This window comes from Monopterus albus, unplaced genomic scaffold (genome assembly GCF_001952655.1).
Source record: "Monopterus albus unplaced genomic scaffold, M_albus_1.0 scaffold148.1, whole genome shotgun sequence".
NCBI lineage: Eukaryota > Metazoa > Chordata > Actinopteri > Synbranchiformes > Synbranchidae > Monopterus > Monopterus albus.
In genome coordinates, this window is record NW_018128028.1 from 136,107 (window position 1) to 151,624 (window position 15,518).

The 15,518-nt window shown below is 41.7% G+C and overlaps 1 protein-coding gene across 3 annotated transcripts in view; it reads left to right on the top strand.

Moving 5' to 3' along the window:
• Positions 1-15,518, top strand: part of neurl1b (neuralized E3 ubiquitin protein ligase 1B) — a 24,603-nt gene extending 9,085 nt beyond the window's left edge. For 2 of the 3 annotated variants that reach the window (XM_020614653.1, XM_020614655.1), the window contains exons 2-6: positions 8,636-8,877; positions 8,969-9,302; positions 11,339-12,079; positions 13,288-13,413; positions 14,586-15,518. In XM_020614653.1, the coding sequence (XP_020470309.1) occupies positions 8,636-8,877; positions 8,969-9,302; positions 11,339-12,079; positions 13,288-13,413; positions 14,586-14,833 (1,691 nt within the window). In that variant the 3' untranslated portion in view covers positions 14,834-15,518. Of the gene's footprint in view, positions 1-3,669; positions 4,028-8,635; positions 8,878-8,968; positions 9,303-11,338; positions 12,080-13,287; positions 13,414-14,585 lie in introns of those variants that run through there. The other variant, XM_020614654.1, reaches the window with a different exon arrangement.

The following is a 15,518-nucleotide window of genomic DNA, read 5'->3' on the forward strand; positions in this document are numbered from 1 at the left end:
ATGTCCTGCACCAGTGAATCAAGTCAAATCATTCTCCCCAACCCAACTAATGACTGCTTAAGGCTATATTGTAAATTGATTTAGGAGCAGTGGAGCGGTTTGAAAAGCTGAAAACAAGATTATTTACACAATGTGCACTTCTCTGCTTTCTGTGTTGATGCAAAATGAGGAATCAGTCCTTTTAAGTATTAACACTGTTCTTCATTTTTTCATAGCACAAACTAAATCACTTAAAAAACTTGAATTAAATACAGAACGAACACGAATAAACAGTTATACACCATCATTTGATGTCAATTTTCGGCATCACTGTACAGTGTTCATTCTAGCAGCAGCGCTTTGTTTTCCTAATTTACACCACTTGCCAGCGACTCACGTCTTAGTGGTGTTTTTAATTTACTGAAATCTGAAATTGCAGATGTGAAACCAAGCATGCATGCATTTTGTCTGCTCAGGGCTGCCACAGCATCCAGACTCATGATCTGAGGATTTTGAAAATTAGAACAATCTGTGAGGGCACCGAGCACATGGCAGAACTCCCCTAAAATGACTCCAATTAAAGGCAAATGCAGCACTGATGCTTTGATTTAAAAAAAAGCCTTCTTTACTCAGTATGTTTCATCATCTGTGTGAGGAACTTTTTACACATACCATGGCTTTGCCAATAGTTGGACTCTTATTGCTTTTTTGAAAAGCAGGTGCTTGACTCCAACAGCCTGTTAAGAGTCAACCTAATGAAAAGACAGGAGCAAATATTGAAAACATATGTTTTGTGAATATGTTGTAGTAGAAAACAGTCCTTGAATGAAAAGAGGTGACCATAAAAACATTGTTGTATGAATGTGGCTTGTTGTGCTGGCCTGTGTGTGTTTGATGGAGATGGTTGTGTTCACATTGAAGGTGGGTATGACTCACTTCATCCATTAGATCAGTGGCTGGGGCTTGGACAGCAGCCCTCCCCTGATACTGAGACCACCACGTACAAACCTTCCCAAACAGCCATCTGTTCAGCATTTCTACGCTGCCTTTGAATCTTTAGAGAATTAGAATACTGCAAATATAACACCCTGCTATCCAAGGACCAGTCAATGTGTTGCATGGCAGCAGTCACACTGCTGTGGGCCAAGTTTCCTTGATCAAATGAGGCATGTCTGCCCTCTTTCTCTAGAAATAACTTTATTCGCTATAGGGGCCCTCGTGAGTTTGCTGCATCACAGATGCTTGATTCCCAGAAGGGGGGACAGTATGCACTATGGTTCATTTTAGAGCAAAGCATTCCTGTTTGCATCCAATTAAATGTCAGTTGATGCTTTTTTTTTAACAGTGTGTTGTACTGTATGTCCATCTGGTTTTGTTGGTGTAAATCACAACTCTAGGCCAATCATTTTCACACATCACAATAACTAACCACACCAAAATCTCAAGAGCTTGCTGGGGTGTGTGCTTTTGTCTCTTCTGATGTAAAAAAGCGAAGAGTCCAGACTGAAATTATGCTGAAGTTGAAATGATGTCTTTGATACGTTTGCAAATGAGTAGCCAAACCAATAATATAGGTTCTTTCTCAGCTGGTCCCCAGTGTCAAGAGGCATCTTTTCCTCTGTTACACTGTCACAGGCATCAGACTGACATATCTGTGTTAACAGGGTCGGGGTCAAGGCTGAGGGTGATGCCGTGTCGTAGTTTAGACTTTGGCTGAGCATGAAGAATACAACTGCCACACTCTCTAAACTATTTTGTTTTGTTTAACATTCCATGGTCCATACACTATATGAATCTACTGCGTGAGAGCTCGCTGCATGTCAGAGTGTTTATACGTTGTACCAGAGATGCCCGCTCTTCATACTGTAGTTCATCTTTCAGTACTGCGGCCTGTTTTTTAGACTGGACCACTGTTAAGTTATTATCTAGTTGCCAAAGTACACTTTAGCTCAGAATCCTCTTATAAAGTTAGAATTGACAGGATTAATACCAATATCACATGTACAGAGTAAACATTTGAAGCTGTGGCCAACAAGTACTTAGCTTAGCTTAAAGACTAGAAGCAGGGTGAAGTGGCTATCTTCAGTGTTTCTTTAATCAGTACAAAAACAAAGTATAAATTACACATCATGTTTTTGTTGAGGTTATGTGCTCAACGGTTTCTTGGCCTGGGGGCTCTTACTTTATGGAGTCTTGTCATATCCCAGTGTAACACCACACATTGTTTTCACTATTCATTTTCTGTACAAACAAAACAAACACACTATAACAATTTAATTAGTGAGCAGTAGAAGCACTGGTAGGCAGATTTTGTTACCTTTGGATACAGTCAAGTTAGCTGTTTCACTCTTGTTACAGTCTTTATGTTAAGCTAAGCATCTGCTGCCTCCAGCTTCATGTTTAAGGAGCAGATATGAAAGTGGTATTGAGTTTCTCAACAAAGAGAACATATAAGCAAATTTTCAAAACTCTTTCTTTGTAGGATGCTGCCAAATATTTCTGCAGACACCCAACAACGAATGATTGTGTTAAAAGTACAGTTCCCTGCTTTTAAAATAAAATCAGCTCAGCTATCATTGTACCTTTATTAACACTGCATAGTCTGCTCTCAGGCAGTAAAGCAAGCATCAAGCGAAGCAGCACTTGGTACTGCTGCTCTGCTCTGTTTATACAGAAAGGCTTGATTTCAAACTCCTTTGCAGCCTCATATTCGCTTCCTGCGTTAATCTCCTATACTGCAGCAGCTCTTTCTTTCTGAGGCAACGGCGAGGGCGTAGGGGAATTTTCTCCTGCTTCACTTCACCCCAAACACTATTCACTGAGGGCTCATATAAGGAGCCACCATATCCTGCTAAAACAAACAGCATTGAGGAGGTAGAAACAAACCCTTTTGTCTCTGAGTTATATTTATCCAGTCTGCCTTCACAAAAATGCCATCTCTCACAAGATTTGTTTGCTCTGTGACTGAATTAGATCACATGTGACTATAACGGCAGCTCCAGAAGCCTAGAGCCACTTTTTCTGCTGTGTATTATAGATCATATAAGAACAGTTAACCTGCATAAGAATATGTCCCACTCTTTCATTTGTTAACTAGCAAGCTTTATTCAGAGTGTTTGACACAAAGCTGCCTAGTGCCTCAGGCCTCTCTGGGAGATAAGCTGAACACCAGCACTCCCTTCACCGATGTTCTCAGTCCTACAAGCCCTGTAGGCCATGGCTCTTCAGAGAGCAGTGTGGTCCAGAAGACAGGAAACAGCTTGAGAGAAGCCCCAGCAGTCAAGGTTGTGGGAGCGCAGAGGACAGGGGTGGGGAGAAGGGGGATTTCCTCATATGGCACTGGGACTTTTGTCAAAAGTGTTCAGTCCTCATCTGTTTGTCCAATATATGAGAATGTGATAGGGTTGATGATGGGTTTGTGAGGTCTGGAAAGTCTCTTGACTGTAATCAGATCTATTGAACTCCTCCAGGATGATACTCAAAAGTAAAAGATCAGTCAAACAACCATTAATAATGACTTAGTAATGTAATTATTGTAATCAAAGTTTGCACCATGCTGACTGCACAGCCCCTCTGTATGCAAAGCACTGACAGACTTGACTTCCTTTTGTAGATTACATCCCCTGCGCACATGATGTTTGCCCTATGGGTTGCACACTCATTATGCATCATCACACGCTTTGAGTCAATTATTAGATAAATTATTCAGAGGCTGTGTGATGGTTTTGAGGGGAATCTCTGCTTACTGTGTCTTTAAAGAGGGGAGCCTATACTAAAGAAAGGAGGGGGCTGCTGTGCGCCAGTTGGAGGTGTCTGCCTGTCGCAGCGGCTTGGGGTTGACATTAAGAAGAGCGTGTCCACGCTTCTGCGGGCAGAAACGGCGCAATTTGACGGCACTGATCCACAGATCGAGCTGCTGACAGACAGATGCTCGTCAGCCCGAGGATACATGGATGGGCAGAGAAATATTACAGTCGGAATTAACTTGTCAGCCGGTGCGAGGGATTATTGGATATAATGGGGAACACGACACCTAAACCTTTAATAGGTGAGGCTTGTTGTCCATTTGTAATTCACGAGGCTTGTAACGCACACGCACAAAATGGGTGTCTGTGAGAAACAGCTTAATAGCAAAGATTCACATGGCTTGTCCTAATTCCTCTGGGCTACTTGCGTTCGCTCTGTGTAGAGACGCGCTTTCCATCACGGGGATCCGAGTGTGATTCCCAAGGAGCGAGTCCAAGCGCTCCAACAAATTCACTTTTTACCTATCATTTGTACGATTCCATTCAGTGATGCAAGCCTTAAATTTAGAAAAAGTGCTAATGATATGCATAAAGCAATCAGACTAGTCCTATTTTTGGAACCAGTGTCTAAAAACGGATAAATAAATCAGTTTGACCAAAAGGAAAAATTGACAGCATTGAAAGTTTTTTAATATGCAGTAAAAAGGTGGGTAAGTCTTTTGCATTCCTGACTGAGACAAACAGCCAATTTCCAAATTACTTAAAATCACAGTAATCTGCATTAGATGGCTCCTCGGTTTCTGCGTTTTTGAGTGTCACCACACTGTGGTGCACAGTCACATTGATGTTTCTGTATTTGCTGCTTCGTTTTTATCTGTTTTGTGTCACCTGCAGTAACATAGTATTTAATATCATGTGTGTATCCAAGAAAAAAAAAACTACAGAAGACACTTTGTCAAAATATAACTAAAATTATAACAAGCACAGCAGTAATTGTGCCTGGTAATATTCTGCAGTTATTCAAAGTTTTAAAGCTCTCTTATATGAAGTGCAATCTCAAGTGATTGCCAGCGAATTATTCTTGGATGTGACTTGATTGCCAGCCTCATGTTTTTGCATAAAGCTGTCATTATGAACTCTCAGAGTATCACTCCAAACCACTTCGTCATGCCACCTAAAGCACATTTCTTGATAATCTGTTCCCCATATCACTTTGACTTAATGTCTGTTGCACTCCCACGCCCCCCCACCAGACCCACTCGGTGGCTAAACGATGTGGTTACTGCCACCAGAACCAGCTGACGTAGGGTTTGGACTGCAAACATTTTAGTCACAGAGGAGCAGGAGCAGCTTGGGTCCTATTGCTTGCCCTGTATGGCTTCGATTAACATGGAGTTAATAGAATATCTGTGTGTACAGGGTCTATAGTGGAGATGTGCACAATATATTAGATGTGCACAGTGTATCAGATGTAACAAAACAGACCCTGAAATTCCCTTAAAAACCACAGTGATTGAGTTACTGTAAGATGGATGCATATAGCCTAGAGATATGAGAGAATAAAGGACCCCGGCCATCTTGTAGCCAAAGATAGCTCTGACAAATGCACATAATTAGTTTTACATTTCAAAAAGTTTTTTTAGCACAGCATTGTGTCTGGTGCAGTCTTATGATTGCCTTTATTTCTGCTTTTTCTTAACAAGACAGAGAGGCATTGTTCTCATTACCCAGCTGTTTCTCTTTACATGTATTTGAGTCATGTGTAGTAGCAGAAGCATACTGCATGTAAGGCTTTTGCTTTTGACAGTGTCAGCCTCCAAAACTCTGCTAAGCTGTGCATGATAATCACATTTCTGATCAGCTTCCTGGACCACTATGTCAATGTCTTTGCTTTTTTGATGATTTTGGTGGTCATTAACTACAGGGACCATCAGGTGTCAATGACGTCGCTGTTTCCTGCTCCTAAAACAGAGTCACATGACTGGGTCACATGTGCTGGGGGCTTTTGATAACATGATTATAAAATGGTCACATCAACAGGCTTTAAAGTGCAACATACAGTATGTGCTTCATAAAGTGGTATTCGGAGTAGATATCCACTGCTGACACTGACCTAGCACCACTTTGTATCTCTTATGTACTAACATTAAGTCATAGTGTTAAGTATCCCCCCCCCCCAAAAAAAACTAGCAGTCTTTGAAACATGCAGAAGGTCATTTAACAAGGCTTAGCACTGTTCTGAGGGTATTTCCAGAATCCTGAAAGACTCTATTAACCATCTGGTACTGCTCCATCTGCACAGTAAAAAAGGTTTTTAATCTGTTTCTCAAGTTTCCTATCCAGGGAAATGGAAATGACATGTCCTCGCTCCTATGGTGCAATACTAAAAAAAGAAAAAAAGGCAGTTTGAGAAATAGAAATAGAAAGCAAAATCAATATAAATAAATATAAATGCCAGTAAAATATTTTAAAGGTTGCTTGTGAGGTGTTCTTGTAAACAACAAAAGTTATATTTACATTCAGTGTACACCAAAAGTCATTGCCTGTATCCTTCAGGCCTAGCAAAAACACTGAGTGCAATTTCATCCTCACAATACGCTTGCTAGACTAGTTTTGTTGTTTACTTCTTTAAACCTTCAGTGGGTAAATCCCTGTTCCTTCACTTGATTGTTCACTCCTTGATACTTGCTCGATGCAGAAATCACTCCTGTCTGCCATCTTGAAGGGCACCCTAAAGCTTTTATACCTGCTTTTATGAGTGAGGAGTGAAGATTCACAAGCGCATCCTTCAGAGAAGTCGTTATGACCAATGCCCCTTTCATTGAAAATCAACTGGTGATTGGATGCTTCAGATGAAGGATGGGAGGAAAGGACATCTCATGTCTCCTAGATGTGTTTCCTTTGGTGAATCCCAACTCCACTACTTGCATCCACGTTTCCCTCACTTGCATTTTTTTCCTTGCATCTTAGTCCCGACACAACTGAGGGAAACCTGGATTAAAGGATTAGGCCGGTCATTTTCTATAGTAACAGTATTTTCATCAATCTCCATACAGACAGTATAACTCACAATGAGCTGCCTCTACTGACAGTTAATGTTTGTCAGCTGTCAGTCCTGGATTAGCTTGTTTGTCTGTGGGAATGATCTTTGTTGTTACTCCGGACTGATTAAAAACACGTCAGTGAAACACAACACTTCGCCTGGTGTATTACCGCCACCTGCAGATCGGTGAAATGGTGTGAAACTGTTGTTGGGATGCACGGACATATTTTTTCAATCTTGCAGGACACAAAATACATTTTCATCCAAATGGTTAAAAGAGTCTGGAAGGATTCTGGAAATGGCATCTGATGAGTTAAAATTGAGTTATACTAACTTCTGGCTTTTTTAGTGATGGGTATTTGTTTTTCAGAACATCAGATGCTCAGCTTTGTAATGTTGTAACGAGAGGCACAAACTGGGGCTAACATTGACCATGCTATAAGCGTTACTTCACCAAATGACCTGTTGCGCTGTATCTTGCCTCTGATAATGGTGAACAAGTGTCTGTAGCAGTCTTCACCATTGGTCCTTTAACCGCAGAGTCTCAGCACATCACTCTGTAAGTGAGTTAGTTAAGCCTAAGGCCTATAGGGTTGAACTCAACACGTTTTTTTTTTCCACACACTTTAAACAAATTACATTTCACTTCCTCGAAAGCCAAATTCTTTGAGTAGAAAGGAAAGAGGCACGCACACATTATTTGACATCTTACAGATGTTCTTGCTGCAGCTTCACAGTTCAGAATATAATCAGTGACTATGTCTAATTTAGGCAATGTACTGTGGAACATTTCACTGAGTTATTGTCTTTACACCAGATCACAGTGAATTTTAAACACAAATGTTATCACTCTGTGGGCCCGGAGGAGGATAGAAACACTGCCTCCCTTTGAATATTGGATTTCAGCCAGTCAATACCACAAACATTCATCTACAGCTTTACTGTTATGTGATATTAAACCCCAAACAATCCAAGTCTCATTCCAGTCAGTGTTCACTTTGTCTGTTTAATGATTTCTGATCCTTGTTAATTTTTTTTTTGTGATGCTCATCAAGAAATTATTTTCCAAAGCAGGATGCTGGCTCCTGTGAAGATGAGATCACAGATTAAGACTAAATTTCTTTCCTAACAAAGCACTGTGTTTCATTCTCCATTTCTGAAGATAACTGCAGGAATGAAAGGGGCTATTCAGGGTTTGTTTATGCTGTAGGCCAAGGGTGTGTGTGTGTAGCCCAAAACACACTGAGAGACGCCGTGCTGGAGACAAATTTCTTGTACGCTCAACATACTTGACAGTTAAAGCTGATTCTGATTCTAATTCTGATAAATAAGAGGAAGACATGTCTGTTGAGCTTTTCTCTCCTGTGATGCAACTGATGCTAACTTTGCTCAAATCTATGTGGATTTCACATACACCACATATCTTTTTTATGTCTCCCAGCAACAGGCTACATGCACATGGGTTTTGTTTAAACCTAGTTTTTTTTCTGATATAAATGTAAAGACGACTGATTTGGGACAGTTTGGCTTTTCATACAGTAAATGTAGGTTACATGCTAGGACTATTTAATGTACTTGTTGAAGTGAGCAGAGAAGCTTCATAGTATCAGTGTGGGGAAAGAAGTGCGTGAGGCTGTGGGTGCCTTTACATAGCTACCCTTTGCCCTCTAAACCAACTGCCATAGACCACTTGCAAACAGGATATTGTATGCCTCTTCTTCCAACACCTTGTGTCACACATTACTGTTTTGACCTCGTTTGAGTTGCACAAAATCATACCATGTTGCTCTCATATTTAGTTGGACAGGCTGAATCACTGATGACTTTTCGTTCTCTCACTGTACCCCTGATGTTTTTACACCCACAGATGCGACTCTGCAACCCCGCCCGGTGGCCAGCAGGCAGTACTACACCCTGCCTAACAGTGGAGCAGGTGTGGAGAGAACGTCTGCTCCTCCGGTCAACATCAACATGGAGTCCCCCCATTTTCACCCACATGCCAAAGGCAAGAATATCAGACTGGATGGACAGCTTCGCCGTGCCACGCGCAAGAACAGCTTCTGTAATGGTATCACATTCAGCCACCGGCCTGTACACCTCTACGAGAAGGTGTGCTTTTATCTCTTTTTCACTCACTCAATTTTTAAGAGCTACAGATGTAAAGAATATAATTGCACTTATATCATTGCTGTTTGTTCAGGTGCGCCTTCGTTTATCTGGCGTGCATACTGGCTGGAGCGGAGCTTTACGCTTCGGTTTCACCAGTCTGGACCCCAGTGAACTGGTTGCTACCGACATCCCCAAGTATGCTTGCCCAGACCTGGTGACACGACCTGGCTACTGGGCCAAAGCTCTACCTGAAAGACTAGCCTTGAAGGACAACATGTTGTCATTCTGGGCTGATCGCCATGGAAGAGTTTTCTACAGCATCAATGATGGAGAGCCCATCCTCTTCCATTGTGGGCTCAGCATCGGCTGTCCACTCTGGGCCATCATAGATATCTATGGCATCACTCAGGAAGTCACACTGCTCGGTAAACATTTCACTATGTTGTTTACTCACTCTGGGAAAATACTCCTATGAAATATTCATTATCTTTGCCATGACACAACCAAGAGAGAGACAAGCAGTAATCAACTCATACAAAGGGGAAGAGAGAGAAACATATTTCACAACTGAATCTTTTTCAACATGCATCTTTTTCCATAACTCCGGGCTCAAACCTAGAACCTTCTTGCTGTGCAGCAACAGTGCTAAACATTGCACCATTACTAATCACATATATCCAAAATGGCTTTGTGGATATTTACCAGCATCAGTGCAGTTAAGTTTTTAACCAACTTTTGTTGGTTTGTCCACAGCATAACTCAAAATGTTCTGCATAGATTTGGATGAAAGTTTTTGGAGAGGTAGGGTATCGTCTACAGAAGAATCCTTTAGATTTTGGTGCTGATCAGAATTTTTTTAAAGGATTCTTCAGCAGACCTGTCCAGGGTGAACCCCGCGTCTCACCCAGTGTCAGCTGGGATTGGTTCCAGGCCTCCGTGACCCTATTCAGGAATAAACGGTATAGATGATGGATGGGTGGATGGATTCTTCACCATTGTGAGATAGGGCCAATTTCAGTATTTTTGCATCTAACTCCTTACATAATGCCTAAAATGCTTGGACATCATATTACAATGTTCAGCCCATCATGGAAATAATGATTGGCATTATGTCTTGGCACAAGTGTGTGCTTTCTGAGTGCTGTCTAGTTTTTTTGACTGGAATCAACTTCAGCTAGAAAGGCCATGCATTTTGAACATGGCTTTGAACCATGAAACCTCAGAAACGTATTTTTATAGTGTCAAGCACATTCACAGCTAATTTAAGCAGCTTGCCAAGAGCCCAGAGAGCAGCTGTGCCACTAAACCTTGCAGCAGCAGAGGCCTGCGGCATATAGTAGGAGCAGGCGGTGCAGCCTGGGGCAATTTAACAACTCAGTGATTTGTGCTATAAATCTGTACTACAAATGGAGTTTGTATGGAGAAAACCAGAGGCTCTTCCTCTTGGATTGATTGACCTCAAATTAAAAACAGATTTTAGACAACAGATACCATTAAGTCAGTTCATCCCTGCTCCTCCTTTAACACTCCCTTACTATCACTTTCCCATGTTTTCGTCGCTTTCTCCCTCTATACTTCCTGCACTTCCATCACCATGTCCTCTGTAGTTCACCCTTGTAGTCAGTGGGTGTGTTTATCTTCACTTTGACAAGAGTTGTGGCCATGTTTGGTCAAGGCAGCAGATCCCAGGAGCTTTGGTGAGGGCCCGGTGCACTCAAGTGCTCCAGCATCACTAGAAATAGTAATAAAGGAATGTATCATTAGTCAAATGGGGACTACTAGCAGCAGACTTGTTTATATCAGCACATTATACACAGAGGAGTTCAGCTACTATGAATGTATGAGGCGTAGTGTCCGTGTTAGCCAAGGGGGAAAATGAGGTAGGGAATGAACTGTTGGCCGGCACATCGTATTTGTACTCCAAACAAAGATTTATGCAACTTCACAGCAAACATCACAACAAGAGCAGCAGAGAGGGGACTCTTGGCGTAGATGCTTATTTTACCTCTCTGATTGCAGTGTCCATCAACGCGTATTATCTAATACCATGACAGTGAACAGTGTCTTATTTGGAAAATGTATAAAATATCATTACGGCAGTGGCTATATTGTAAATACATTAACGACTAATATTAGTTTAGGAATTTGCAGAAATGTCTGGTTATACTGTACATTTTGTTATGTCATCTTTATGAAATAAAGTGTTGGAGACTGGTCAGTTTAATCAATTAGTCAAGCAACAGAATTGTCAACTTATCAGTTATCAATACACAGTTAAATATGTTTGGTGCATTTAACTTTGTATTGATAACTGATAATTAATGATAAAGTTTTTCTGGGGAAAATGCCAAATATATATAAATGCAAAATGAAGAAAACAGTCCTGAGCATACTGGGGACACATGATTACATGATACTAGGTACAGGTCATGTACTTGCTTGTCCATCTTCTCTGCCACAGAGAGCACATTTGCTGAGAGTGTGGGATCCAGCTGCCTGACTGCGGCCCGTTTGAGTGCCTATCTCCCCCAGAGTAGCCATGACTCAGCCAACTACAGCAACAACCAACTGGAGAACAACCAGGCTGCTGCTACCAAGATGGCCAACCTCCAGCTCAGTAACTACACTCAGCTCATTCCCTCCTGCTCCTCCACCTCTTTCTCCTCCACACCTTCCTCATCTGTCTCAACTGGATTCAGCATCCCGAGGGTGGTTCGGGGCCTTCCTTCCCCACTGGATAATGACTTGCACTTTCACCCCGTCCGTGGATCTGATGTCATACTCTCTGCAGACCGCTCAGTTGCCTGCATCCACTTTCTGGACAGCAGCCGGACTCTGGTGTTCAGTGACCGGCCACTGCATGCGAGTGAGACTTTGTATGTTGAGGTCGGCCACCTGGGTCTGCCCTACTTTGGGGCACTGTTGTTTGGTTTAACATCCTGTGACCCAGCTAGTCTACATGCTGGGGACTTGCCAGCAGACCCAGAGGTTCTCCTAGACCGTAAAGAATATTGGGTGGTGCACCGGGGCTTTCCCATGCCTTGCTCCGGAGACGTGCTCAGCTTCAGTTTGCTGCCTAGCGGAGAGGTGCACCATGGGGTGAATGGAGTGGGACGTGGCAGGCTACTCTGTGTGGACTCCTCTCAGGTCTTGTGGGCCTTTTTCACCCTGCATGGGGCTGTCAACAGACTCAGGATACTAGGTAACCTGTGTGCATTTACAGCAGCCAAAACTAACTACACAAAGTGATGATATGAAGAATTTCAACCAAATTTTTGTGTATTCTATTTGCATGAAAGTTTATAAAGTTACAATTCCTACAGTCATTTTTATTATTTGACACTATTTTTTAATCTAATAAAACACAAAATATCAATTTAACAACACCATCAACAGATTATACACATCAGGGTCTCTTTACAGGTCTTGCTGCGTATTATTGAATATCTGAAAAACAAAAAAAAGTTGTATGAAGCCCATTGTGGACCCAGAGGGAGCTGCACAAAATCTGATAATTTGCCTGAAGTGATGTTACCTGAGGTTGGGTCGGTCGGGTCTCAAGAGTAGAAGTCTGAAAAGTGATAAAATCTGTGGGTGAGGCGTTAGAAAGCAGTGAGCTGACCAGGCCTCTGTAGCCCACTCCTCATCTGTACATGAGGCTAGTGGCTTGAGGCTACTTTAGTCACATTATGTTGCTTTGTGGGTTATGTAAACACCAGGTTTTGACAAGGAAGAAGAATGCATGGAATAAACAGCCGATCTCACTGTTTCTGCTGCATCACTTTTGATACTTTTTATTTAACCGTCCACAGTGAGTTTGACACTAGTAAAGGAATGCAATGCTAAATTGACAACTCTTTTAAGACAAGCTAACCGGTAAATGAGAGCGGCATCAATCTTCTCATTCTTTTATTTCTCGAAATGTCGACATTTTTCTTTTAAACTAAAATGATAAAAGCCCAAAAAGGACACACTTCTTCAGTTATCATCAGCCTATTCTTGAGTCTAGCCAGTCCCTGCAATGTATTTTTTCCCAGACTAAAGGAATGCAGTCAAGTAGTTTATATCTGCATGTGCCTGCTCAGTTTAGAGAAGTGACCTGTCTGTCCTACTCCCACATAAACTCCCATCAGCTCTGGTTGTTTTTGGTTTCTGAGCCAACATTATCCCTAAACAGAAACATCAAAAAGAAAATAAATCTCGGAAACTTCATGCAATACGAATATGCACATCTAATCTGAGTGCTTAGGCCTGGTCATTGTGAAGCCTTACACTCTAGAGTCAAACAATTCAAGGAGACACTGTATTGAAATGAAACTACAGTTAAATACACAATTTGTCTGAATGCCATATGCTCTTCATGAGTCTAGTTATCTGGGCTGTGCTCGTGTATTTATCTTTGTGATATAGGAACACTGCAGTCCAGTCCTCCATCCACATCCCCCAGCACTTCTCATAGCAGCAGCCCTGATGACAGTGACTCAGACCTGGCATTCAGTGTCAACAGATCCTCCTCTGCCTCTGAATCCTCTCTCGGTAGGTTACCAAATGTTATCAGAATGCCTAAAGGGATAGTGCACATATGGTAGAAAGCTTCCTAAGATCCCCACAGTGGTGTAGCCTAGAGGCATGACACTTCTGTTGGAGCACACTGTTATGTGACATGGACAAAGACGTTTTGTCTTCATTTTGGTGTGTCAACCACCAGTCTCTTTTGATTTACATTTTCTCACTCTTTCTCTGTGAGATATTCCTCTGTGACTTGGTACATACTGTACCCTAACAAATAATCAATTCATTTATCTGTGAACGGACAGAAAACTAATTTGCAACTGTAGTTAATGAATCCCTTAAATTATTTAAGTAAAAACACAAACATTCTTTTATTGAAGCTTTTCAGATTTGTACATTTCCTTGTAAATCGGCGTGCACTTAAATTACACTTTGCTACACACAGTGCAGTCGAAGCGCTTTACAATATTTTGCCCCTTTAAACTACACACTTACTCAGATAGCACCAAACCACCATACTATCATTTCTTGGGAACCAGGATGAGGGTACAGCATTTGAAGGAAGAGGGTACTTCACAAAGCTCCAGTGATGTATTACCGAAGTCACAGAGGAACAGCTCACTGAGAAACAGTGAGAAAATGTAATACTCTGTAAACCCTGGGCTCAGTTTGTGGTCGTACTGGGCAGCTTCCAGCAGTGAATGTGTAACTGTGAATGTGAACAGGAAAAAGAGAGGTGGCCTCTCAGTGAACCTACCCTGAATAAGTAACGGTTAAAAAACATAGCCAGGGATCAAACCGCCAACCCTACAGTTAGGGGACCACCTGCTCTAGCCACAGCCACCCCCAAAAGGGCAGTTCCTAACATCTGATAAAACCAGACATTTGATGACATCACCTTGGGATCTAGGAAACAACTGTGATGCTATATATATATATATATAAATGAATACAAAAAATAATTGATTGTGAAGATAACATTAGTTGTAGCCATAGTACAAACAGCTTTTGTTAAATTTAATAATTTAGAAATATTTTCATCTTTCACTTTAGGATTTTAACACAGTAAAAGCATCAGTACTGCAGATCTGAATCTGGCATCATCTGTCCACAAATACAACAAGAACAAGGGTTATGTGTATACGTGTCTTCATGTCCGCTCTGTTTCACCACCCACGTTTTCCTCCTTCTCCTAGTGACTGCTCCCAGCTCCCCTCTCAGCCCCCCTGTTTCTCCCACTCTCACTGCCTCAGAGCTGCCCTCTGCTGGAAAGAACGGAGAGTGCACCATTTGCTTCGACCAGGAGGTGGACACGGTCATCTACACCTGCGGACACATGTGTCTGTGTAATGACTGTGGGCTGAGGCTGAAGAGACAGATCAATTCGTGCTGTCCAATATGCAGAAGGCCCATCAAAGATGTTATCAAAACATATCGGCCATGATGGCAGACATGTTTAAATGGGTGCTGTGACTGGTGACTGCCGCTGCTAGACGCCACCTGTTTCCCCTTCTCAGGCTTTGTCGGATACAGATCTGGACCCAAACTGGAGATTTAGCCACACCAGGATATAACTGTGCCTATATTTCCATTTTGTATGATTAAATCATTTCTGGAGATAGACTAGTCTCCTCAGACACAGGGCTCTGACTAAGCTGCGTTCATGAGCTCCTATATTTTGGCTAAGAAATCACATGCTCCTGTTTTGCATTTTCATTGTGATGTCTCCTATGTCACATGTATTTGCCAAGTAGAAAAAAAACCCTGCTGTGAATATTTTGTCCTTACCTTCAGTGTCCTAGATTTATGTGTGCTTCAGCAGAATACGCTGACTGTAGTCTACGACTTCTAGTGCCTTAGATTTTTGTCACATTGTGTGTCCAAGTAATTATGCTAACAATCCTAGCCATATTTCCAATGTACAACGGTTTGTGGTGAGAATGACACATAGATAGAGAATTTATAATAAGAGCAATAAGAGGTGTAACTGTACATGGAAAGATGTAAGTATATGTAAATGTTTTTAGTGATGTGCTTTAAGAAAAGTTGGTTTGGAAAGTTCAAAATGAAGAAAATGGTTTTGCACATTTAGAGACGAATAAAACTCAACAAAGTGTGATTAAAATGTG